This window comes from Lissotriton helveticus, chromosome 3_1 (genome assembly GCF_964261635.1).
Source record: "Lissotriton helveticus chromosome 3_1, aLisHel1.1, whole genome shotgun sequence".
NCBI classification, from domain to species: domain Eukaryota; kingdom Metazoa; phylum Chordata; class Amphibia; order Caudata; family Salamandridae; genus Lissotriton; species Lissotriton helveticus.
In genome coordinates this window covers 437,891,065-437,913,490 of record NC_136061.1, presented here as the reverse complement: position 1 = coordinate 437,913,490, position 22,426 = coordinate 437,891,065, and the positions used below count along the sequence as shown (strand labels likewise).

General features: G+C 45.0%; 1 protein-coding gene across 2 annotated transcripts in view; it reads right to left on the bottom strand.

Annotated features, from left to right (window-relative positions):
• MDH1B (malate dehydrogenase 1B) overlaps positions 1-22,426 on the bottom strand; it is a 277,259-nt gene that overhangs the window by 7,456 nt on the left and 247,377 nt on the right. For both annotated transcript variants that reach the window (XM_078680298.1, XM_078680299.1), the window contains one exon: positions 768-1,257. In XM_078680298.1, the coding sequence (XP_078536424.1) occupies positions 787-1,257 (471 nt within the window). In that variant the 3' untranslated portion in view covers positions 768-786. The remainder of the gene's footprint in view (positions 1-767; positions 1,258-22,426) is intronic.

The following is a 22,426-nucleotide window of genomic DNA, read 5'->3' as shown; positions in this document are numbered from 1 at the left end:
TTATCCAATAAATAGTTGGTGATCAATTAATGGTTAGTGATCATTGACAGCAAACTAGTGATGCATTTCATTGTTAATTACTAGGAATGCGTGCATCCATTTCACACCCCTATTACTACAATTCATAAGGAGTCACAATTTGTTCATTGCACCTCTCAAATACATTTGAGATTCACAATGTAGTTTGTGACTTTGCGTTTTGCAATTCTGGTACTTGTAGGTTTTGTGATTATAAACTCCTTTAGTGCATCAGGCTTTAAGTTGTCTTTTTTACATGTTTATTTATTTAAACCTGTAGTTTGTTAGTTCATTCACATACCCGTGCACTACTGTCCTTAAGTGTACTCAATGTAAACTAAAAACATGATTTCACAAACGATTTGAAGAAAAGTAGAATGCAATATTTATTTTCATGAACAGGATACTGGAGCTCAGCATTATAATGCTGTTGGTCTGATATGACTGGTAAATAGTGGTGGCGAGCAAAGTTGTTTGTTTTGTAGCCTTAGCTTGATATCCGCTTGGTGGTTATTTATATTCTAAGTTGTTTAGTCTCTGATCAGTAAATTATCACCTATGCACTTAAATAGTGTTTTAATATAATGCAGTAGTCAACAAAATGTATGATCTAAAGACACCTTTGACCAAACAAACGGTGAACATGCGATGTAAACTTCCATCTCAGTGACTAATTAAGAAGTGACATTTGATATATAAGTGAACAGTGATTTTTCAGGAATTCCCCTAAATTGAATACAAGTTATTACCTTAATAGAAACTGTTTTGTTAACTTCTTAACTCATTATCTTGATCAATTGATTGTTTGCTTTCTTCTTTTACTGGTATGTTACTTTCTTGCCGAGCTGGTTGGCCACCATCTTGATCAGGTTGTAAGGCATCTTCTTGCTGAATTGGTAGGGCACTTTGTGATTGAGCTGGAAAGGGACTTTCTTGTTCAACCGACAGGGCAGTTTCTTGATCTGGTAGGGCACTTTCTTTTTGAGTTAGTAAAACACTTGCATTCTGGACTGGTTTTATACCATCGTCTTGAGTTTCATGGACTTGTGAAGTTATAAGGGCACTCCCTTGAGAAACAGGTAGAAAACTGCTTGAATGTGTTGGTATGCCACTGCCTTCTGTCAATGCTAAGCCAGCTTCCTGCTGATTTGGGAAAATATTTTCTTGTGTATCGCTTGCTTGCTCAGGCTCAGGTAAAGGCTCGCTTTCTTCTGGAGACCGCAGTGCAATATTTCTCTCCTGTGAACAAAGCATGATTTCAATGTCACAACAATCTGATACACATGTGCAATTTTTATAGTCAACATATGACACCAAAATTATCACTGACAGCTAATTTAATGTATTTGTTTTGAAGATTTGTAAAGCACAGCACAATGGAAAATCATGGAAATAATACAGCAGAGCTGACAACTTACCAAATCCAGTAGCACAACACAATATAGTCCATAGGTAAAGCAAACAGTTTATAACCTTCAGTTGGTGGCAAATAAAGAGTTAATTTCTAAGACAATTACAGTTGGATAACTAATACTAGGCTATTTCAACAGAATAATCTGTTATGAAATTCGTTGATATTCTCTAATGAACAATTAATACTTGAATTTTACTCATCACCATTATATACCTCTTAAGACAAATGTTCATTTAAAATAACATCTGTTAGTTTCTCAAACACTTTGGCTATGTCTTAATCAAACACGGAGACAAGTTGGGGGACAGATTGGAATCAATGAAGCAGTTCAGGGATGCTCATGAGAGGCATCAAAGTAAAGGAGACAAAAACGTTTTGTACTTTCAATAGCCTCAATGCTAATGAACATGTGCTTTCTATGTCTCAATTTTACCTTATTAGATATTCCTAACTATCCAAATTGGGACTCTAGAAACCTTTAACAAACTGGGGAGAATCATATGTGAACCACAGCCTTAAGTGGTTACCGTACTGAACTGACTGGAAACATATTTAATATGGTGCTGGCTCACACATTCTTTCACTTTCTTTTATTCCTCTTGGCAGGAAGTCATCCACGACCAATGGGAAGTAACCAAAGAAAGGCGGGCAGGCTACTAATACAGGATGTTCAGAGAAGAAAACAAGTTACTTACCTGTAACTACAGTTATCCAGTATTGGTATCTTTCATAGATTCACATGCCTGAATCATTCCCCGTCGCAGAGACGGGAGTCCCACGGTAATAATACATATAAAAGCAGTGCCTTAGAATAAAATTGTAGTAGGCTGACAAGACAGTAGGCCCAAAAGGCCCAAAGCTTAGTAGCCTATCTACCTCATTATATAAAAAAGAGCTGCCCATTAGAGAACTGTCCTGCCGGGGAGGAGGGTGGGTGCATGTGAATCTATGAAAGATACCAATACTGGATAACTGTAGTTGCAGGTAAGTAACTTGTTTTCTTATCCAGTATTGGGGTATCTTTCATAGATTCACATGCCTGAATCAGAATAGCAAGCAGTAAGCCTAATAATGTTGTTTGCGGAAGGTGGGAGACAAAGCGTAAATCTACATATCCCCCACACATCCGGAAGGTTATAGAGCAGTAGAATATGTAAATACATATAAATGCAGAAACCTTCTGAAATGAAATAATTATAGTCAGGTAACATACTTCATATTAAGAAACAGTATTTGACCAACAGAAACATTACAGTGAATATGATTATACTCAGTCATCATAAATGCAATAAGAGAGACAATTAAAAGTCTAACCTTAATGAAGGAGATGTTGAAGAACAGCTTGTCCCACTGCTGCATCGTCCTGCGACGCAGATTGTAAGCAGTACTGCTTCGTGAACGTGTGGACATTTTTCCATGTCGTAGCACGACAAATGTTCACCAGTGTGACCCCAGAAAATAAGGCTGTAGAAGCCGACATAGTTCTGGTGGAATGTGCTTTCACCTTTCTGAGCAAAGGTTTGTTGGCTCTATCATGGCAAAATTGTATGACAGAAGATAACCATCTGGATACCGTTGCTTTTGTCACGACTTGTCCCATTGTGGCTTGACCATAAGCGATCAACAGCTGATTGGATTTTCTTATATCCTTTGATCTTTGAAGGTAGAACTTCAAGCAACGTTTCACATCAAGAGAGTGCAAAGCCTTTTCTGCTGGTGTAACTGAAACCGGGAGGAAGGTCTTTAGCTTTACTGGTTGGTTCAGGTGGAATTGAGACGGTACCTTAGGAATTAATTTTGGATTTGTTTGCAAAGTAACGTAATCCTTAGAAAAATGTAGAAAAGGTTCCGAAATTGTGAAAGCCTGGATTTCACTAACCCTCCGGGCTGAAGTGATAGCTAATAAAAGAGCCACCTTCCAGGTTAAAAAATGTAGTTCAGCCTTGTGAATTGGTTCAAAAGGTCTCCTCATCAATTGAGATAAAACTGTATTGAGATCCCATTCTGGAGGTGGAGGTCGAATTGGAGGAAAAGCTTGAAATAGCCCTTTTAGAAATTGTTTGATAAGTGACGAAGAACAGAGTGATGGCTTGTTAGAACTCTTTCTTAATCTAGAAATCACAGCAAGATGGACTTTGATATATGAGAATACTATACCTGCTTTAGTTAGTGATAGTAAATAGGGAAGGATATCCTCAGGTGGGGCCTGAAGTGAATGCACATTATTTGTTTCGCACCAATGATAGAAGCGCTTCCATTTAAAGCGGTATGTTTTGATAGTACTTTGAGCGCAGGCTTTAGATAGAATATCTCTACAGTCCTGAGAAATTCTGAGATCTTTGAATTCTAAGAAGTCAGGAGCCAGGCGTGCAAGTGAAGCGATTGTGGATCCGGATGTAGAATCTGACCTCTCTCCCCTGTCAGCATGGAGAGTGTTGGTTTGAGACGAGTCTGACGTTGTTGTGACAACAGAAGTAACTCTTGGAACCAATACTGCCTCGGCCAGCGAGGAGCAATTAGGATAAGACTACAATGTTCCCTCTTCATCTTTTGCAGAACCCTCGGAATTAATGGTATCGGGGGAAAAGCGTATGCATAAATCCCTGACCATCGCATGGACAGGGCATTCCCTCTTGATCCCCGTTGAGGAAATCTGCTAGCGTAATAAAGGCATTTGCTGTTCTGTTGCGTTGCAAACAGGTCTAGAGTTGGTGTGCCCTACATTTGGAAGATCCTGTTCACCTGTACTTGTTCTAACTCCCACTCGTGGCAACCTGTGATCTGCTGAGGTTGTCGGCTAGAGAATTTTGAGTTCCTTTGACATGCTCCGCTCTGAGGGTTATGCCATGTTTGATAACCCACTCCCACATCTCTTGAGCTTCCTGCGATAGGGAGAGAGACCTCGTTCCCCCCTTGCTTGTTGATGTAATACATGCTGGTGGTATTGCCCGTACGCACCAGCACTGAGGAGTTCGCAATTCTCGGAAGGAATGATTGCAGAATGAGAAAATGGCTCTCAGTTCGAGACTGTTGATGTGCTTCTGCTGATATTGTTGAGACCATCGTTCCTGAATTTGAAGGTCTTGGAGGTGTCCTCCCCACCCCTCCATAGATGCGTCCGTGGTCAGGACTTACTCTAGTGGCCAGGAACGTGAGACCCGGAGACAGATTGCTTCTTTTTGACCACCAGTTGGGAGCCTGTATCATTCGTGTGGTCACCTTTATGGAATCGTCAAATGACCCTCCGTCCTGCTGCCATTGTCTGTGCAGCTCTTCTTGCAGCGGTCTCAGCCTGAGTCTTGCAAGCGGGACTAAACTGATTGCAGAAGAGCACATCCCCAAAAGAGAAGCGAATGTTCGGACAGAAACTGACTTTTTTCTTGAAATTAACCTTGCCAGACTTTGTATCTTGTTCTGGCGCTCCTGTGACAAGAACGCTTTGCATTGTTGGGTGTCTAGTGTTGCTCCCAGAAAGGTTAGAACTTTGAGGGGTTGCATTGAAAGAAAGTCCCAGATTTGAGAATAGATGAAGGCAACTTTTTACAGCCTGTCTCGTAGCCTATTTTGATGGACCCCTGAGCAGCTAATCGTCGCGGTATGGGAAGACTTGCATTCCCTGAGACCTCAGTGTGGCAGAGACTGGAGCTAGGTATTTTGTGAATATTCTTGGTGCCGATTTCAGCCCGAACGGGAGCACCTTGAATTGAAAGTGGACGCCAGCCACCGTGAATTGTAGGTATTTGCGATGTGTGTTTGGGATGTATAGGGATATAGAAGTACGCGTCTTCCAAGTCCAGAGAAGCCATAAAGTCCCCTTCGTTGAGGCAGCTCAACACATGTGCTAACATCACCATCCGAAAACTCTGTTCCTTCAGAAACTTGTTGAGTGTGCTCAAGTCGAGAATCGGGCGCCACTCCCCTGATTTTTCCCTTATGAGAAAGAATCTAGAGTAGAATCCTTTCCCTTTTTGCGAGACTGGAACTCTTTCTATTGCATTCTTGCGGAACATGTTTAAAGCTTCTTTGAACAGTAAGTGAAGACGAGGGGAAGGGGGACCCCTGGGCGGGGTCGTAGGTGGTTTCTTTAAGAACTCCAGAGTGTGCCCTCTTTGAACAAGGTCGAGGACCCACTGATCTCATGTGATGTTGTACCATTGTTGGAAAAAGGCTGAGATCTTCGGGCCCACAGGGAGGGAAGAAGGTTCGACTGGCGTCCGGCTAAGCTCATTGTCGTTTATTTGAGTCGCAGCCTTGATTGCTCGATTGCCGGCGTCCGCCTTAACAAGAGAAATTGCTTGAAGATGATTGCCTGTACGAAGACTGGTAATAAGGCTGTTTATATTGAGACTGGTATTGTCTGTTTTGCTGACTGTGGTAATTTCCCCTCGAGGAAAGTCCACGACCCCTTGATCCTCTGAAAGATCCTCTCTTATACTGCAGGGTACCCAGTGACTTAGCCGTGTCTGTCTTGATGGTCAATAAAGCGTCATCAATATGCTTACCAATGAGTGATTCGCCATCGTAAGCCATATCTAATATCTTAGTCAGTACCTCAGGTCTAAAAGAGGTTGCTCTAAGCCATCCCAGGCGTCTGAGAACAGCAGCTCCTGCTAGCTGCCGAAAGTTAGTGTTTGCAATATCTAAGGCGCAGTCAATTATTTCTGATGCAGTCCGTTATCCTTCGAGCACTATCCTTCCTGCTTCCTGCTGGCGATCTTCAGATATCAGCTCTAAGAATTCCGATAACTCTGACCACATCTGCGGTCATAACGTGCCAAAATTGCCAGAGAATTAGCTGCCTTGATGGATGATGCAGCATTGGTGGAGAACTTTTTTCCTATCAAGTCCAATCGTCTGCCCTCTTTATCTGGTGGAGTTGAGATTGGGGTAGACTGCTTTTTTGACCTCTGTTGTGCGGCCTACGAAATTACAGAATCAGGACGCGGGTGACCCACCAAACAAGATGGCGTATCTGGTGGTGCCCGATATTTCTTTTCGATTCGAGGAAGGACTGCAGGAATAGAGGCAGGCACCTTCATAATCTTAAGACCTTCCTTCCATATAAAATCTATAATTGGTATCGCCCTGGTGATTTTCCTATACCCTTCTTTAAAGTCGTGAAGAAAACAATCAAACTGCTCAATAGTGACCGGAAGTTCAAACCGCGTAGCAGCACTTTGCATGATATTATGAAAGCCGCCAATATCCTCAGGTGGTGAGTCAGATGGTTGGGGTATAGGAGGCGAAGGCATGGGGATTACATATTCATCCCAAGGATCTCCAGGCACATTATCATTATGCAATTTGCCTTCCTCTCTTTCATCCTCATCTGATGATGAAGTATCCTGATTTCCTTGTGGTATTGGCTCTACAAGGTGTCTTGGTGAGGTAGACTCTTGTATCGGTGATGGTGGCGTAGGTGTAACCGCCGGTACAGTAGGTACAGTTGGAGTAGAGGGTGTAGGTGGAAACCTCTGTTGATAGTCGGCTAACATGGCCTGTAAATCCTGAATCAATGAAGGAGGAAGATGACTTGTGTTCTCCGAACGTGGAACCCTATGTGACCGTCTATGATAAGGCGTAGACAAGTATTCTTGGTAAAAATGCTCATGGAAATCATCCTCTTCATCCTCTTCCTGACATTTTATCTGTAACTCTGATGGATCATCTTCATCAGATTCTTCTTCCTCTACATATGTCTCCAAGATATGTGAAGGTAACAAAGGAGAAATATTGATATAGTCTTGCCTATGGTACGTTTTGAATTGAAAATGGGTGTACGTAACAGGCGATGCTTGAGACACTTGAGGTAACACAGACCAAGATTTCACAGGTGGACTTTTGGTCATAAAAGGACTCTTCGTCGACATGGGCGTCTTGACCAAAGGTGCAACAGCCGACTGTGTCATTGATGGGCTCGTCGTCGACGGGCTCGTCGTCGACGGGGCTGCCGTCGATGGACTCTTCGTCAACGGACTCTTCGTTGACGGGGTCGTTGTCGACGGGGCCGTCGTCGACGGGGTTGCCGTCGACGAGGCCGTCGTCGACGGGGCAGTCGTCAACGGGCTCTTCTTCGATGGACCTGCCGTCGACGGGCTCTTCCTTGACGAGATCTTTCACGTCGACGGGCTCTTAGTCGACGATGACTTCGACGTCGATAGGCTCCTAGTCGACGATGACTTCGACGTCGACAGGGTTTTCGTCGACGATGACTTCATTGATGGTACTGTCGTCGACGGGATTGACGTCGACGAGGTCGTCGACGGTGATTTTGATGAAGGAGTGACAGAAGAAAATTCTTTAACCCCAGAAGTTTTCTTAGAAGCAGAAACTTTTGATGACACAATAGGAGAGGTTATAGTTTTGTTGAGACCGTAGATGAATAACTTGAAGTAGAAGAAGTCACAGAGACTGTGTGAGAAGACACCAGTGAAAGAGTCTTGACCTGGGCTTTACTCACTGTTTTAGTAGCTGAAGATTTGGTAGACTCTGAAGGCGGAGATAAAGGTGATCCAGAAGGAGGTGAAGATGACCTCCTTGTGTGTTCTGAAGCTCTATGAGAGGATTTATGATGTTTCCTCCCCTCAGGAGAAGAGCTGTCTCTGGATCTGGCTCTTTTGCTGGAAGTAAAGGCCCTGTCCACATCATCCGTAGAAGACAATTTGAGCCATAAAAGAACTCCTGCCTCCCTGTCCATGATGGTTTTGGCAGGGAAGGATCGACAAATCCTACAATCCTTCACAATGTGATTAAGATGTAGGCATTAGATGCAGTCTTTATGCTGATCATCTAAATGGACCCTCTTCTTATCACAGGTCCTGCAAGCCTTGAAGAGAGCTTTCTTTTCAGACATCCTGAAGGAACAAAGAAGAAAAACTGAGTAGGCACTCAGGGAGACTCCCTTCCACACGACGTGCGGTGAAAATCTGAGGAGAACTGCCTCTGCTGGGAAGGTTCTAGAGGGTGCTGGCATCTGATTGGTTGGAGCTATTTTCAGCTCTTTTTCAAATAATGAGGTAGATAGGCTACTAAGCTTTGGGCCTTTTGGCCCTACTGTCTTGTCAGCCTACTACAATTTTATTCTAAGGTACTGCTTTTATATGTATTATTACCGTGGTACTCCCGCCTCGGCGAGGGGGAATGATTCAGGCATGTGAATCTATGAAAGATACCCCAATACTGGATAAAGGTCAGTATCTGTATCTTCTAGAAATTATGAATGGCCTTAATCTTACGCAAAGGGTGAAAGGTCCCACCCATAGGGCAGGCCACACTCTAGATTTGCTGTTTATGAACAACTCCAACCTTCTCACTACCACTCCCCTGGTCAGACCACTCTATGATCCGTTTTATATTTAATTTCATCTCACCCCTAACCCGCCCCCCCCCCCTCCCTCTCCGGGAGCACTACAGAAAATGGCGCAAGGTCACCTGCTCCGCCCTTGCCTCTGCCCTAGCCACTTTCTACCTCGGGTTAGTCGGGACGTGGATCCTGATATTACCGGCTTCAACGCCTGGCTCTCCTCTGCACTTGACAAGGTTATCCCTATCTAACTTCTTATCTCCTCCAGACCTAAACCTTCCGCCCCTTGGTTCACCCCCGCACTACGTGCCGCTAAAAGCCAGTGCCAAAAACTGGAGCGAAGCTGGAGACTCACCTATAGTATAGAGGAAAAAGCCACCTATAGAGACGCAATCAAGAATTTTCACAGATTAAAGCGTGCTGAAATGAAAGACTTCTATGCTAAAAAGATCGACTTTGCCAGCAACTCATCCAAATCCCTTTTTTAAAATTGTAAAAGGTTTTGTTAAGCCTGACGCCTTATCCAGTAGAACCCCCCCCCCCCACCCAGGAGCTCTGCGACGGACTTTAACTTTTTTCACGATAAAATACTCTACCTTCGACCCCTCCTTGCAACACCCTGAACTTAACACAGAACCTTCCAATTACTACTCTTTCACCTCCTTTTCCATGATCTCCGACGAAGCTGCTCTTCAATAATGGCTCTCCTGCAAATCTGGTTAGCCTATGGACCTCTGCCCTGCGTCGCTTTTTAGCTTAGTTGCCCCCCTTATTATTTCTCCGCTGACTTCCATCTGGAACACTTCACAACAGACTGGCACCTTTCCCTCTGCCTGGAAACAGGCCATGCTGATAACTATTTTTTTTTAAACTGATGCCGACCCTTCGATTTTTAAAAACTATCGCCCCCATCTCCCTTCTACCTAAACCGGCGAAGGTTCTTGAAAAAAGAGTCCAGGAGCAACTTGCAACCTATCTTGAAGCCAACCACCTCCTTCACAACTCTCAGTCCAGTTTCAGACCCGGCTTTAGCACCGAGACTGCACTGTTGGAGGTGTCCCAAAACATCCGCAAATGCGTAGACATAGACGAGACAGCTGTGCTAGTGCTTTTTGACTTGTCTGCAGCTTTCGATACGGTATCCCATGACATCTTGGTAGAGAGACTATTCAGCCTCGGGATCCAAGGCCCGCCTCTATCCTGGTTCAGATCATTCTAAACTTACCGCTCTCAATTAGTCTCCCTGCAGCCTTTTGTCTCCGGTGAGAAACCGCTGACTTGAGGTGTCCCACAGGGCTCCGCACTAAGCCCTTTACTTTTTAATGTTTACCTATCCCCCTAGCTTAAGCAGTTGAAGCCTGCTGAGTCTGTGTGCTCTCCTACGTTGACAACACCCAAATAGTGTTCTCATTCAGGGACCGCTCCAAAGCTACCTTCTCTAACTTTCGACGTTGCCTGCGCAACAACTCTTCCTGGATGGCCCTCAACACCCTCAAGCTCAATTCTGATAAAACGGAGGTGCTATTCTTTAACCAACCTAGCACTCCCCCTCCTTCCCTTTGGTGGCCTTCAGAATTGTCCCCACCTCCTGAACCTGTGACATCGGCTAGGAACCTAGGGGTCAGATTTAACACTGAACTTTCATGTAAAAATCAAATTGACCAAGTACCGGCAGCCTGTTTTGGAAAACTCCACATGATCCAGAAAATATTCCCCTTCCTCCCTCAGAACTCACGTTGGACCGTTATTCACGCACTTATCACCTTCCATTTAGACTACGCAAATAGTCTGTACTTAGGGGCTCCAGCCTTCCTGATTAGACGTTTGCAAACGGTCCAGAACGCATAATATCCCTTTCTGTCACTTGATCTCCCCCTATCTGAAGAAGCTTCACTGGCTCCCAGTGGCTAAACGCATCCAATTTAAATCTATGGTCTTAGTCTTTAGAGCACTATGGTATACAGGCCCGGCCTATCTGAGAGCTCAGCTTAGGCTGGCCAATCTAACTGGGCTGTTAAATCCAACCATCTACGACTCCCCCCGATTTCGACGCGCAAGAATGGGCAGGCGAGCCTTTGCGGTGGCCGCCGCCAAAATCTGGAATAGCCTACCCCTGACACTACAGCTTACTAACTCAAAACCCATCTTCCGCCGAGACCTTAAGACTTGGCTCTTCTCCAGCGACTAAATTCCACTGAGTCCACTCCATCCTTTGTCTGTGCAAGCGCCGGGACGCCCCCGTCGGGGGTAGCTGTGCGCTATATAAGCTCCTATATAAATAAACAAATAAGTATCAATTATTTTAAATAAACATGAACTGAAGGTAACTTCCTTTTCTAAAATATATTATATCCTCTGCAGAGTTGTTACGCTTTTCAAATGTCCCCCAGCAACTGCTAAGGATCTCGAAAGAGAAAACTGTGATATCCCACATAACATTATGCATTACCATAAGCTGTGCTAAAACAACGTCCTCCCACCCAGTGATAAGGAAATAATGTTCAGGAGCCGTGTGCGGGGACGGCAGAAATGCTTCCTTACAAATCTATTTAATAACCATAACCCTTAAGAATGTTCTAGATACTCACTCTTTAACAAGAATCGCCACAAAGGCAATCTTGTTCGTTCCATCGTTACAAGTGCTGGAAGTCACTATCCACTGAGAAATTATTTGCTTGGATAACTACACTAATTTGGAAGAACCACCACCAACAAACAACTGATTATCCATGTAATTCAGTGACTTGGGGCCCTATTTCGACCACATCTGCCTATTCTCCCCTCTGCTTTAGATCGATATACAGGTGGCAGAAAACAGAAAGTTGAATATAATGATTTAGATAAAACTCTGCAACACACTTTGGCAAGAATAGCATTTTCATGCAAAGTCTTAGCCTGTTCTTTATAAGACATTATGCGAGCAAAATCCCCCACCCCCTATAACATTTGCAACTTATTTATTCATCCAGCTGATATTATGGTCGTTAGAATACTATTTTAAGTGACAAGTACCTGCACTAATAGCCATGCCCTCGTTCATAAGATGGCAGACGCAGCCAGCAATAAATATATGTCTGAATTGAAGCTTTGATAAATGGACAGAGCCAAATCAATAGCCTTTTAAAGAATTTAGAACCACAACCACATGCACCTCAAATGTTGGGGGCTTCTTATCTGTTTGGGGGCAACACTTACCACCGCTATCCAGGGGCTCACGGAGGCGCGAGACAGCAGCCAGCTCCCCCCCGCCGCCGAAGACCATCCCGGCCGCCGAGTGGGGTCGAGCAGGACATCGCGGGACTCCAACTCCCAGCGTCCTCAGCGCCCCCTGCCTGACCGGGACGCCGCCTCCTTCTGCCTGCTGCTTCCGCCCGGAGGCGCATAAACACCACCAGCACCTCCGGGGGAGCGGGGGCTTCTAATCTGTTTGGGGGCAACACTTACCACCGCTATCCAGGGGCTCACGGAGGCGCGAGACAGCAGCCAGCTCCCCCCCGCCGCCGAAGCCCATCGCGGCCGCCGAGTGGGGTCGAGCAGGACATCGCGAGACTCCAACTCCCAGCGTCCTCAGCGCCCCCTGCCTGACCGGGACGCCGCCTCCTTCTGCCTGCTGCTTCCGCCCGGAGGCGCATAAACACCACCAGCACCTCCAGCGTCGCGGGACGCGCGCGGGCGGCGCCGGGCTGAGCCCGGGCAGAGGGCGGGCCGTCTGTGGCCGTCAGGGGCAGGAGGTGGCAGGGCTGGGCCACCCCCCCAAGTCTGCACGATGGGCAAAAGAAAAGGCATGGCTCACTCCGAACAGGGAGGTAAGAAAGCGAAAATTACCACTCAGTCTGAATCTATATTATCATACCTCTCGTCAGCTGTGGGGGCCCTTTCTAAGGAAATAGCGCATGCCGAATCGGAGTTGGGTCTGCAATCTTCCCCACCCTTGTCACAACCTCTTTCACCGGTTATGGTGCCACCTATCCCTCTGGACCCAGAGGTGCTGATTGTAAAGCCCACCACAGTGGTGCCATCAGGGGGGGCCACCTCATCTACCAGCACTGTGGTCCTTTGTGCACCAGAGTCCTTATCCCCGCATACAAAAGGCGAAGAGCATACTACGAATAAGAGGGAAAAACCGGGGGGGAAACTTTCCATTTCCTCATTGACTGAGAGTCCATTGGGAGATCAACTAGAAACTCTGTTTATCTCACGCATTGAACCTCTAATTGTTGATATAGCCAAGGATATTGTAGAGACCCTAAACACCTGCTTATCTGGCCTATTAGCGAAATGTTCTTTGGTCGACAAGTTGGTGAAAGACTTTGCTTCTTTATCAGCACAACTAACTGGGAGGCTTGGCCCAAAGGCCCCGGGACCATCAGACGCTATAGCCATGGAGAACTCTTTACCACCCAGCAGCGGAAGTACTAAAGACTTGAGTGGGGCTGGCCACCAAATGACCACTAAAATCTCTTTTACCAACTCCATGCAAACCCCTGAGTTAATCAATTGTGAACCTAATATGTCAGATGCCCACCGGGCCCAACATTTTTATCAAACTACTGAACTACCGCCAGAAGCTGCCCCGCTTGTAGCAGTTTTTGTGGGTGTACCCCCATTGCTAAAAGGGGTAGCGGAATCCTCATCGGCCCTGGTGAACAAGGCAAAATCATGGTGTGCTGGGGCGTGTAGTGGTGGGTCTGACATTGCTAATAACGTGATTTTTGCCCGCAGGGTAAGATGGATTGGGAAAAGGCAGAAAAACATCAATGGCGATTGTGTGATTGTTAATTTTAACATCTCTAACGTGGCCCATACACTGTTTTGGGATGGTTCAAACATTACCAGTGAGGATTACTTAAGACCTATCCCCTTAGGGTATTTTCACCCGCCCTCACTACCGGCCTTGGGTCCACGGTTCTCCCGCCCAGCCATTCGTAGGGAGTCCAGTCGACCTTTCATAGGTGGGCATATGCCCAGGACTCAGCCACACTTCATCCCTGGGAGCACCCTGCCCCCTATGATCACGGCATCGAAGGCGCCTCAGCATACGGGAAATTAGCCATTGCCGGTGATCCAGTCTAACCGTTATGCCCCTCTCTCAGACATAGAGGAAATGGATTGACAACCAGCTAATACACAAAGCATATGTACCAGGCCCCTTACACAAACAGAATGAGTTGCCTGTAAGATTATTAGTTGGAATATCGCAGGCCTAAGAGATAAGAGGTCAGATATAGCCTGGTTGGAGCTGATTAAGGCACATGATATTATTGCTTGCCAGGAAACGTGGGATAGTTCCCCTGATTTCTGGGTGGATGGATTTATTACCTTTACCACACCTGCAGTCCCAAGTAGGTCAGGTAGAGCTAAGGGAGGGCCTAATGTCTCTGTTTTCCCTTAAACTGAAGGGGAGCCTTAGACAGATTCATTGCGAGTCGTCAAACCTTCTAGTCGTAGAATGGGTAGTCTCACCAGTTTGTACCATTCTTTTTATTAACTTTTATAATGCTTGGGAGAGAATTAACGAAAGAGAACATCTGGTTGGGTTGGATAATTTTCTCTCACTGTTCAGTCTAAATAAATACACTAATTTTGAATTGGTTTTATTAGGTGATTTTAATGTACATCCTTGTAATGAACTATGTAGTAGAGATGATCTGGAAGATTCACAGTACAACCAGGTGCCACATTTTGAACACACCAAGGAGGGGGAGGCTCTTGAAGAGCTCTTGGCCACCCACAACCTGTTCGAAGCAAATATTACAGAGACTGGTGATAGGTTAGTCACGTTTAAGGGTACATCCCCTGGCTCTATAATAGATTACATTTTTGTGTCTCCAGGTATTTTAGCCAGAGTTAAGAGACACTATGCATTCTGTGTAGACCATAGTGATCATAACCCTGTCTTGCTTGTGGTATAAGGGGAAGATTGGCTGCATACTAAGGGCCATGAAGATTTTCAGGCTCCAGCAGTACGTCCTATAGATCAAGGACGCAGATTAAAATGGGCGAATGTGGTTCCTGAGAACTTTATGCAGGAAATCTTACCAAAGATTGGGCTCCACATAATGACCTGCCAGGAGGTTGGTACTCCTGTACAGGCAATTATGAGTAGCTTCGAATCTATCTGCTCAGAGGTCTCCACTGCCCTAACTGTCAAACGCACCCAAGGTACTCCAAAACCACATAGGTGGTTTGACGATGAGTGTTCAAAAGCTCATAGGTTACTAATGGGGGCATTGAAAAGTAGCCCGAGAGATAGGGCTAAGATTTCAGAAGCTAGAAGGGTGTACAAAGCTGCCATTACGGGGAGAAAGAAAGCGCTAAAAGAAGCGGCATGGGACAACTTAACATCAGCAGCAGTCGTTCGGGATAGCTCACAGTTCTGGGCTACTGTGAACCAACCGTTTCTCTCTGAGTTAGAGAACTGCCCTATGGACTGTGTGATACCTGACGACAAGTGGTTAACTCACTTTGGTACCATTTATGGTCCGGGTGAGATGACCGATCAAACTGCACACTGGGAACCCTTAGCGTGTCCACCATTGGTTTTTACCACAGGAGAGGTGGAAAGGGCTATCCTAGAAACTTCTAAAAGGAAAGCCCCAGGTCCGAATGGGGTGCCTGGTGACTTTTACCTGTTTGCTTCAAAACTGTGGGCGGGGGTTTTAAGTCAGGTTTTCACAGCGGCAAACAGCTATTCCTTTCCCAAAAGTTGGGCAACCGCGGTCATCTTGCCGATCTTTAAAAAGGGTCGGCGCGATGACCCCGGTTGCTACAGGCCCATTTCCCTTCTGGACACTGCAATGAAGATCTTAGGCAGAGTCCTCTTGTTCCAGCTGAGAGAAAACATCAAGAAGGGGGTGGGGCTGTCCAACCTACAGTATGGATTTAGGGACAAGAGGGGAACTGTGGACCAATGTCTCAATCTGCAACTATTAATATCTAAGTATACAGTCGCCAAGGAAGGGTCCTTGTTTCTTGCATTCATGGACCTCTCCTCGGCCTTTGACATGGTCGACAGGGCCAAACTGTGGCCAGTCATGCTGGAAATGGGGGTGGATGGCTCTTTGGTGAACTTTATAGCCTCTCTACACCAGGACCTGTTTGCCAAGGTGAGAGTATCTAAGGAGGGTAGGTGCACCAACTGTTTTAGATCGGAGAGAGGGGTTCGTCAGGGTTGCATCCTGGCCCCCCTCCTTTTCACAATCTATATAAATGGGCTGGAAAAACATCTGTTGGCTGTGGAGGGGGACGTTCCGCGTGTAGGAGAGAGAAAAATACCAGCTCTCCTATACGCGGACGATGCTGTCCTGATAGCTCGTACTGGGGTGGGTCTCCAACGCTTGTTGGACTCTTTTGGTGACTTCATGGATCAGCTTAGTCTCAAAATTAACACCAAGAAGTCCCATACCATGGTGGTGACCCGAAAGAAGTGCAAAGTTAAAGTATTGCATTGTAAGGGGGAGGTTTTGTCCCGAGTATCATCGTTCCCCTACCTGGGCGTCACCTTCGACGAGAAGGGTACATGGGGGCCACAGATGAAGGTAAAAAAGCTGGCTATGACTAGAGCCGCTTCGGCTCTTGTAGGGTTCGCTAACAGACTGGGGGCAAGACCCATGGAGGCTCTTCTAAAAATATATAATGCAAAATGCATAGCAATAGCCTCATATGGTGCACCACTATGGGGGTACTTGTCTCATGATATTTTACACAGGGCAGAAAATAAATTTCTTCGACAACTACTTTCTGTCCCTCAATCTACCCCTACTTTCTCGTTGCACGCAGAGTTGGGTATAGACTACTCAGATAAGTTGAGACTTGCTCCCTTAACGTGCTGGTTGAAGCTATGGCTGAACGAAGAATTATCTCTTAATCATGCTACCCTGATGGATGTTATGTCTCTTGACCACAGGAAGAAAATCCCCTGGCTAGAATATGTCCGACTTGCTTTTGAAAAACTAGGTCGTCCGGGACTATTCAATTTGCCATCATCTATCAGGGTTGAGGACATTAAATGGGTCAAGAAACATTTCATGGAGAATGCAAGGCTGGCACGGGAGGAGCTCGAGTTGTCAAAAACATCAGTAAGAGCACATTATATATTGCTATCCTCCCCATCTCTAGAGCCTTACCCTAGCTATGTTAACAAACCTTTACATAGACACCTCCTAATTAAATTTAGATTTAGTCAAATTCCCTACGTGTTGGGCTGCTTCAAGCAATGGAGCACGCCGGAATTGGGTGTCCCATGTAAATGTGATGATTTTTCGTGCCAGGATACGTTGCACTTTATGATATTTTGCAGTTTTTTTAGGGAGCCAAGAATTAAATATTTAGTGCCCGTTTTAAAAGATACTGGTTTTATTCAAGTTAGGCCTGCATTGTTATATTTACAGTCCTTAGGTAATATCTACATTACATACTCTGTGGCTAGCTTTTTAGTTGCTGCGTTTAGAATTAAGTCAAGGCTCAATAAGGGCATTACTGTACCATGATTGTTGATATACAGGTCCTGTTAATTATGATTGTACATATGTCCTGCTTCCCATGATTGCTTACTGTCTGGCTAACTCTGATGAATTGGATGTATTCTTTTAACTTGTATATATTATTGTGTTTTATTGTATTGGCTTTTATGATTTTAATCAAATCGAATAAAGTGTATTTAGACTGACTGACTGACCTCAAATGTTAATAATCTTTAACATATCTGTACAGAATGAACATCTGACACCCACTTTGGCTATAGAAATAATAAATTCCAAAATTCTAAAAACAACCAATGTAGATGTAGCAATGGTGTAGTGTGATCAAATGGTATGCCTCTTATAAAAGCGTATTGGAGAATCTAGGTGACCTACCAGTATTCTTCATTACATTCAGCCCGCTACTTCATTAGGTTGAGCCTCTTCTTCCTTGCCGCAATCCTTATTATTTGTGGGCACAAAACTGCCCCAGTTACATAGAAATATAGAAATTAAAGACATGTGACGGTGGGGACTAGATGTAAAACCTTAACTTCTTCCTTTTCTCAGTTGAGGAATACGAAGGCTACACTTCCACAATCAACCTGGAGTTTGACAGGTAGTGCTCATAGGACCAATGTGCCACCCTACTCACTACATATAGAACAGGAGAGTAGTAGGACTGTGAGAAGGGAGAGTGGAACTCTTTCTACTAAAGATTATAAGTAAATAATTTGAGCATTACCACTTTGTCCTTCTACCACAACGATATATTTACCATTTGAAGCTGTATGAAGTGGAACCTTGCTAAACAAATCACACACACAAAAAAAACACAACGTCGAAGGTACCGTGCACAAAGTTTTGAATAACCAAACTACAACCACTATGGAATTAGAGCGAGGCCAACACAGCAGACCCAAAAGTCAACGAGGATGCAGCTACAAAAATCACTTAATAGGCAAAGAAAGATCCACCTCATTCATCATCCTGTAGGTAGAGCAACAGTGGACTGAAAGTGGAAGGTTCACTTATCCAAGCCCAATACCAGAGACGCATCAAGCTTTAGGGTTTTTTCCCATATGGCTTGGGAAAAAGTAACAAATGGGAATCAGAAACCATAAAAGGAACAATTTACACTGAATTGAACCTGATATTACTATAAAAATATAACAAATGACAATCGCTTTCCATAGTACTGGATGGAGCCCGTAACAAGAATGCAAGAATGATTTCTTGATGTAGAGATATAGTAAATTATAAATCTCTTAGGCCTGAAAGGTGGAGCATGCAAGACCACTTCTTCTAGTGCAAAAAGCAGGTTTGATCACTTTATAACTAGTGCACCCAACTTGCTGGGATGTGGAGAAATATCAATTGCAAAAGTATGAGTTCCTAAGCTGAGACAATGTAATAAACATAAGATCAAGAAGAGATCAAACCCCATAAAGTCCGGAGATGTAGGCAGTGGAAGCAGTGACACGTCCTCTGTGCGAAATCTGTGTTCGAAAATACTAGGGCAGTCAGAAGGCACAAGCCTCAATTGTAATAACTGGGGCCTTTTGCGGCTCCGTAGGCCCCCAAACTGCGGATGTCCAAAGTGGTAACTAAGTATTCCTTTTAGCATTTCAACTCTCGTGGTAGTGAAGCAGAGCAGGCAAGGCTTACTCAGGAAGGTGTTGTGGCTTAGGGACACAAAACTCATCAATGTAAACACAAGTAATAAATTCCTGTCCAGTCAGTGCTTTTGTTATTAAAAAGTACTTCATTGCACCCAAGAGTAAATACTGCACACAAACTAACAAATAGGTGCAGGCTGGTAGCAGAAAATATCTACGCCTAAACAATCTACAGGGAGCGCACACCAAGAAAATGTCCTAATGGTCGTGTAATGCTATAAAATAAGGCACCCTTGACAGTTTGTGCAAAAGCAGGCCCTAACCCCCATAATAACAATATCCCCATATATTCTTAAGCAACCATGGCATGTGCCTTAAAGTCAGGCCTGGTGGCTATGCCAAAGGTGCAACCATATAAGAAACTAGAAGAGCATAAACCTCTCAATTACAATGAAACATTTCAACAATATGAAAACCTCTCAAGATAGTATCAGAAATATTTATTTTTTATTTATTTATTTATTGCCATTTATAAAGCGCGACAAATACCCGCAGGCGTCTCGGCGCTAATCAATTTGCATAGATTCAGATCGATGTTATTTGCTCCGACAAGTTACCTTCATTTCATGGAGACTATTGGGAGAACAGCCAAGTCTTTAATCTCTTCCGAAACTGGATGAGTGTAGTGCTTGATCTGATATCTTGGGGCAAGGTGTTCCAGAGTTTAGGAGCAGCGACCAAGAAGCGACGATCACCCCAGGACACTGTTTTGGAGCGAGGAATCACTAGGTGGTTACGATTAGAGGACCGATGCTGACGGGAGGGTTGATATGGAACCAGTTGGTCTATTAAAAAATGTGGGCCTTGATTATTTAGCGCTTTGTAGACTATACATAGTGACTTAAACTTGATCCTGTTCTGGATCGTCAGCCAGTGGAGTTGTTTGATAGTTTCTGAAATGGCCACAAATTTGGGGATTCCAGAAAGCAGGCGTGCTTCAGCATTTTGTATCGACTGCAGCTTCCTCGTGACCCTGACCTGAGTGTTTAAAAATAGGCCGTTACAGTAATCCAGTGACGACAAGACCAAGGAACTAACCAATGTTTTAATGGCGGCTGCTGGCAAGAACGGACTGATTTTTCTGATCATGCGTAATTTATAGTGGGCTGTGGAGGCCACTTTATTCGCATGATCCATGAAATTTAAGCCGTCATCAAAGGTGACTCCCAAATTTCGAACCTTGGTTACTGGTGTTGGGAGTGCTCCAAATGTGGGAGGCCACCAATATAATGACCAATCTGGTGAAAGAGGTCCGAAAATAACTACCTCTGTTTTTTCTGAGTTGAGTTTCAGGCAATTTGTTGCCATCCACTCTCCTATCTCCAACATTCCGTTTTGGAAACGTTGGGCGACCTCCCCTCCGTCACCCTTAATGGCCAGTACCAATTGCGTGTCGTCCGCATAAGAGGTTAGGCTCATCCCATGTGCCTTGATGACATTAGCAAGGTCCGACACATAGATATTAAATAGTGTCGGACTCAGGGATGAGCCTTGAGGTACCCCACATGGCAACGAAAGCTTAGCAGATTGGTAAGGTCCAAGGGTGACGGCCTGGGTTCTGTCTGTGAGAAACGAGGCGAGCAGATCTCTTGCTGTATGGCAAATGCCGATCTTTTCGACACGGTCGACCAAGATCTTGTGGTCGACCGTGTCGAAAGCGGCTGATAGGTCCAGCAGTACAAGAACTGCTGTCCCACCCTGGTCTCGAATTACTCTCACATCATCTGAGGCTTTGATTAAGGCAGTTTCGGTGCCATGATATTTCCGAAATCCAAATTGTGTATCGTCAAGCAATCGATGTTTCTCGATATGCTCCGATAGTTGTATGTTCATGGCCTTTTCAACCACTTTGGCTATGAAAGGAAAGCTGGCAATTGGCCGGTAGTTTTTTAGCTCGGTCTTATCAAGGCAAGGTTTCTTTAGAAGAGGTTTCAGTAGTGTAATTTTTAAGGAATTGGGATATGTCCCGGAACTCAAGATGGAGTTACATACTTGTGTGAGGACCGGGGTAATTGAGTCCATCACTGGAGGAAGGACCGAGAAAGGACAGGGGTCCAGTGTTGATCCTGTTTTAATAGTGGAGACGATGGTTAGTGTGTGGTCGTTAGTTAGTGGTTTAAAGCTGGTAAAAGCTGTAGCTGGAAGTGTGTTAGAGAAAGAGGGGTTTGCTGTAGTGGATTTGGAGGTGAAAGCTTGGTAGATGTCATCCACTTTGGCAAAGAAGAAATTGGCTAGTGCGTCGCACATAACTTGGGATGGAGGTGGAGTCAAATCAGGAACATTACCTGAAAGGGATCTAGTGATTTCATATAGTTTTTTGCTAGAATTCATTGCTTGCTCAATTTGATCTGAGTAAAAGGACTTTTTGGCCTTTACAATCATAGTTTTGTAATCGGCCAATGATTCTTTATAGCGGGTCCTGCTTACTAAGTCATACGTTTTCCTCCAATGCCTTTCACAGTTCCTGTTGCATTGTTTTTGCTTTTTTAGTTCATCCGTGTACCACGGAGCAGTTGGAGTAGATCTGTTCTTAGATATAGACTTAATAGGGACCAAAAGATTAGTAGCGTGGCCCAGCCAGCCCTGAAATTGTTGTGTTGCCATAATCGGATCGGAGGAGACCAGCGGTCGTGTACTATCCAGCTGTTTTTTTAGGTCTGGCTGTTTAATATTATTCCATGCTTTAAAGGAGCCAAGGCCGGGAGGGATGGTAGTCTTGCTCGAGGGTGCTTTAATTGTCATAGTGCTGAATACGGCATAGTGGTCTGTCCATGGCAACGGTAAGATATCCGATACCTGTAGACCCTCGACGTTAGAAAATATGCCGTCTAAGGTATGCCCCGCCAAATGAGTGGCCGAGGCAACCAGTTGTTTAAGCCCCAAAGTTTTCATGTCTGAGATAAGGGCAAAAGTGTCTTTATGGCTAATGTCTTCTAGGTGGAAGTTCATATCACCCAGGACCGTAATGCAATCCTCGGTAGCGAGTGATTCCAATATTGTACTTAGGCTAGCTAAAAAGCCTGTCTTGGGTCCTGGGGGTCGATATAAGAGTACCCCCTTAAAATTGCAGAGAGCACTAGGCTTGATAGCAAACTGCAGGGCTTCACATGAGGTGTCCGGAATGTGTGAGGTTGTTACAGCAAGCCTTTCCCTGGCTATAATAGCTATCCCTCCACCTTTTTTCCTAGCTCTGTCCTGTCTGTAAACTTTATAACCATTGGGTGTGGCGATTAAAATCGGTTATAAGGTCTGCTATTTCCTGACTATGTTTACATAGTGATCGCGCGTTAATAAGGGCCATAGCTATAGGTGTATCAGTGCCCTTAGTGTGTGGCTTGGCGTGCGTTCTAACAAAGTTAGTTGATGTCGCGCTGTTACAGTGTAAACAACTCCGAGCATGTGTTTGGCCAGGGTTCGTGGCCCTAGGCCCGGTCCCGGCGCCTTCGGCGCGCCGCTGGCGCGCCCGCTGCGCCCGCCCGCTGCGCGGACGGGGAAATCTGGTGTTTTTATACATGAATATGGGGGAGGAGGAGGGTGGGAGGGCTCGAACAAC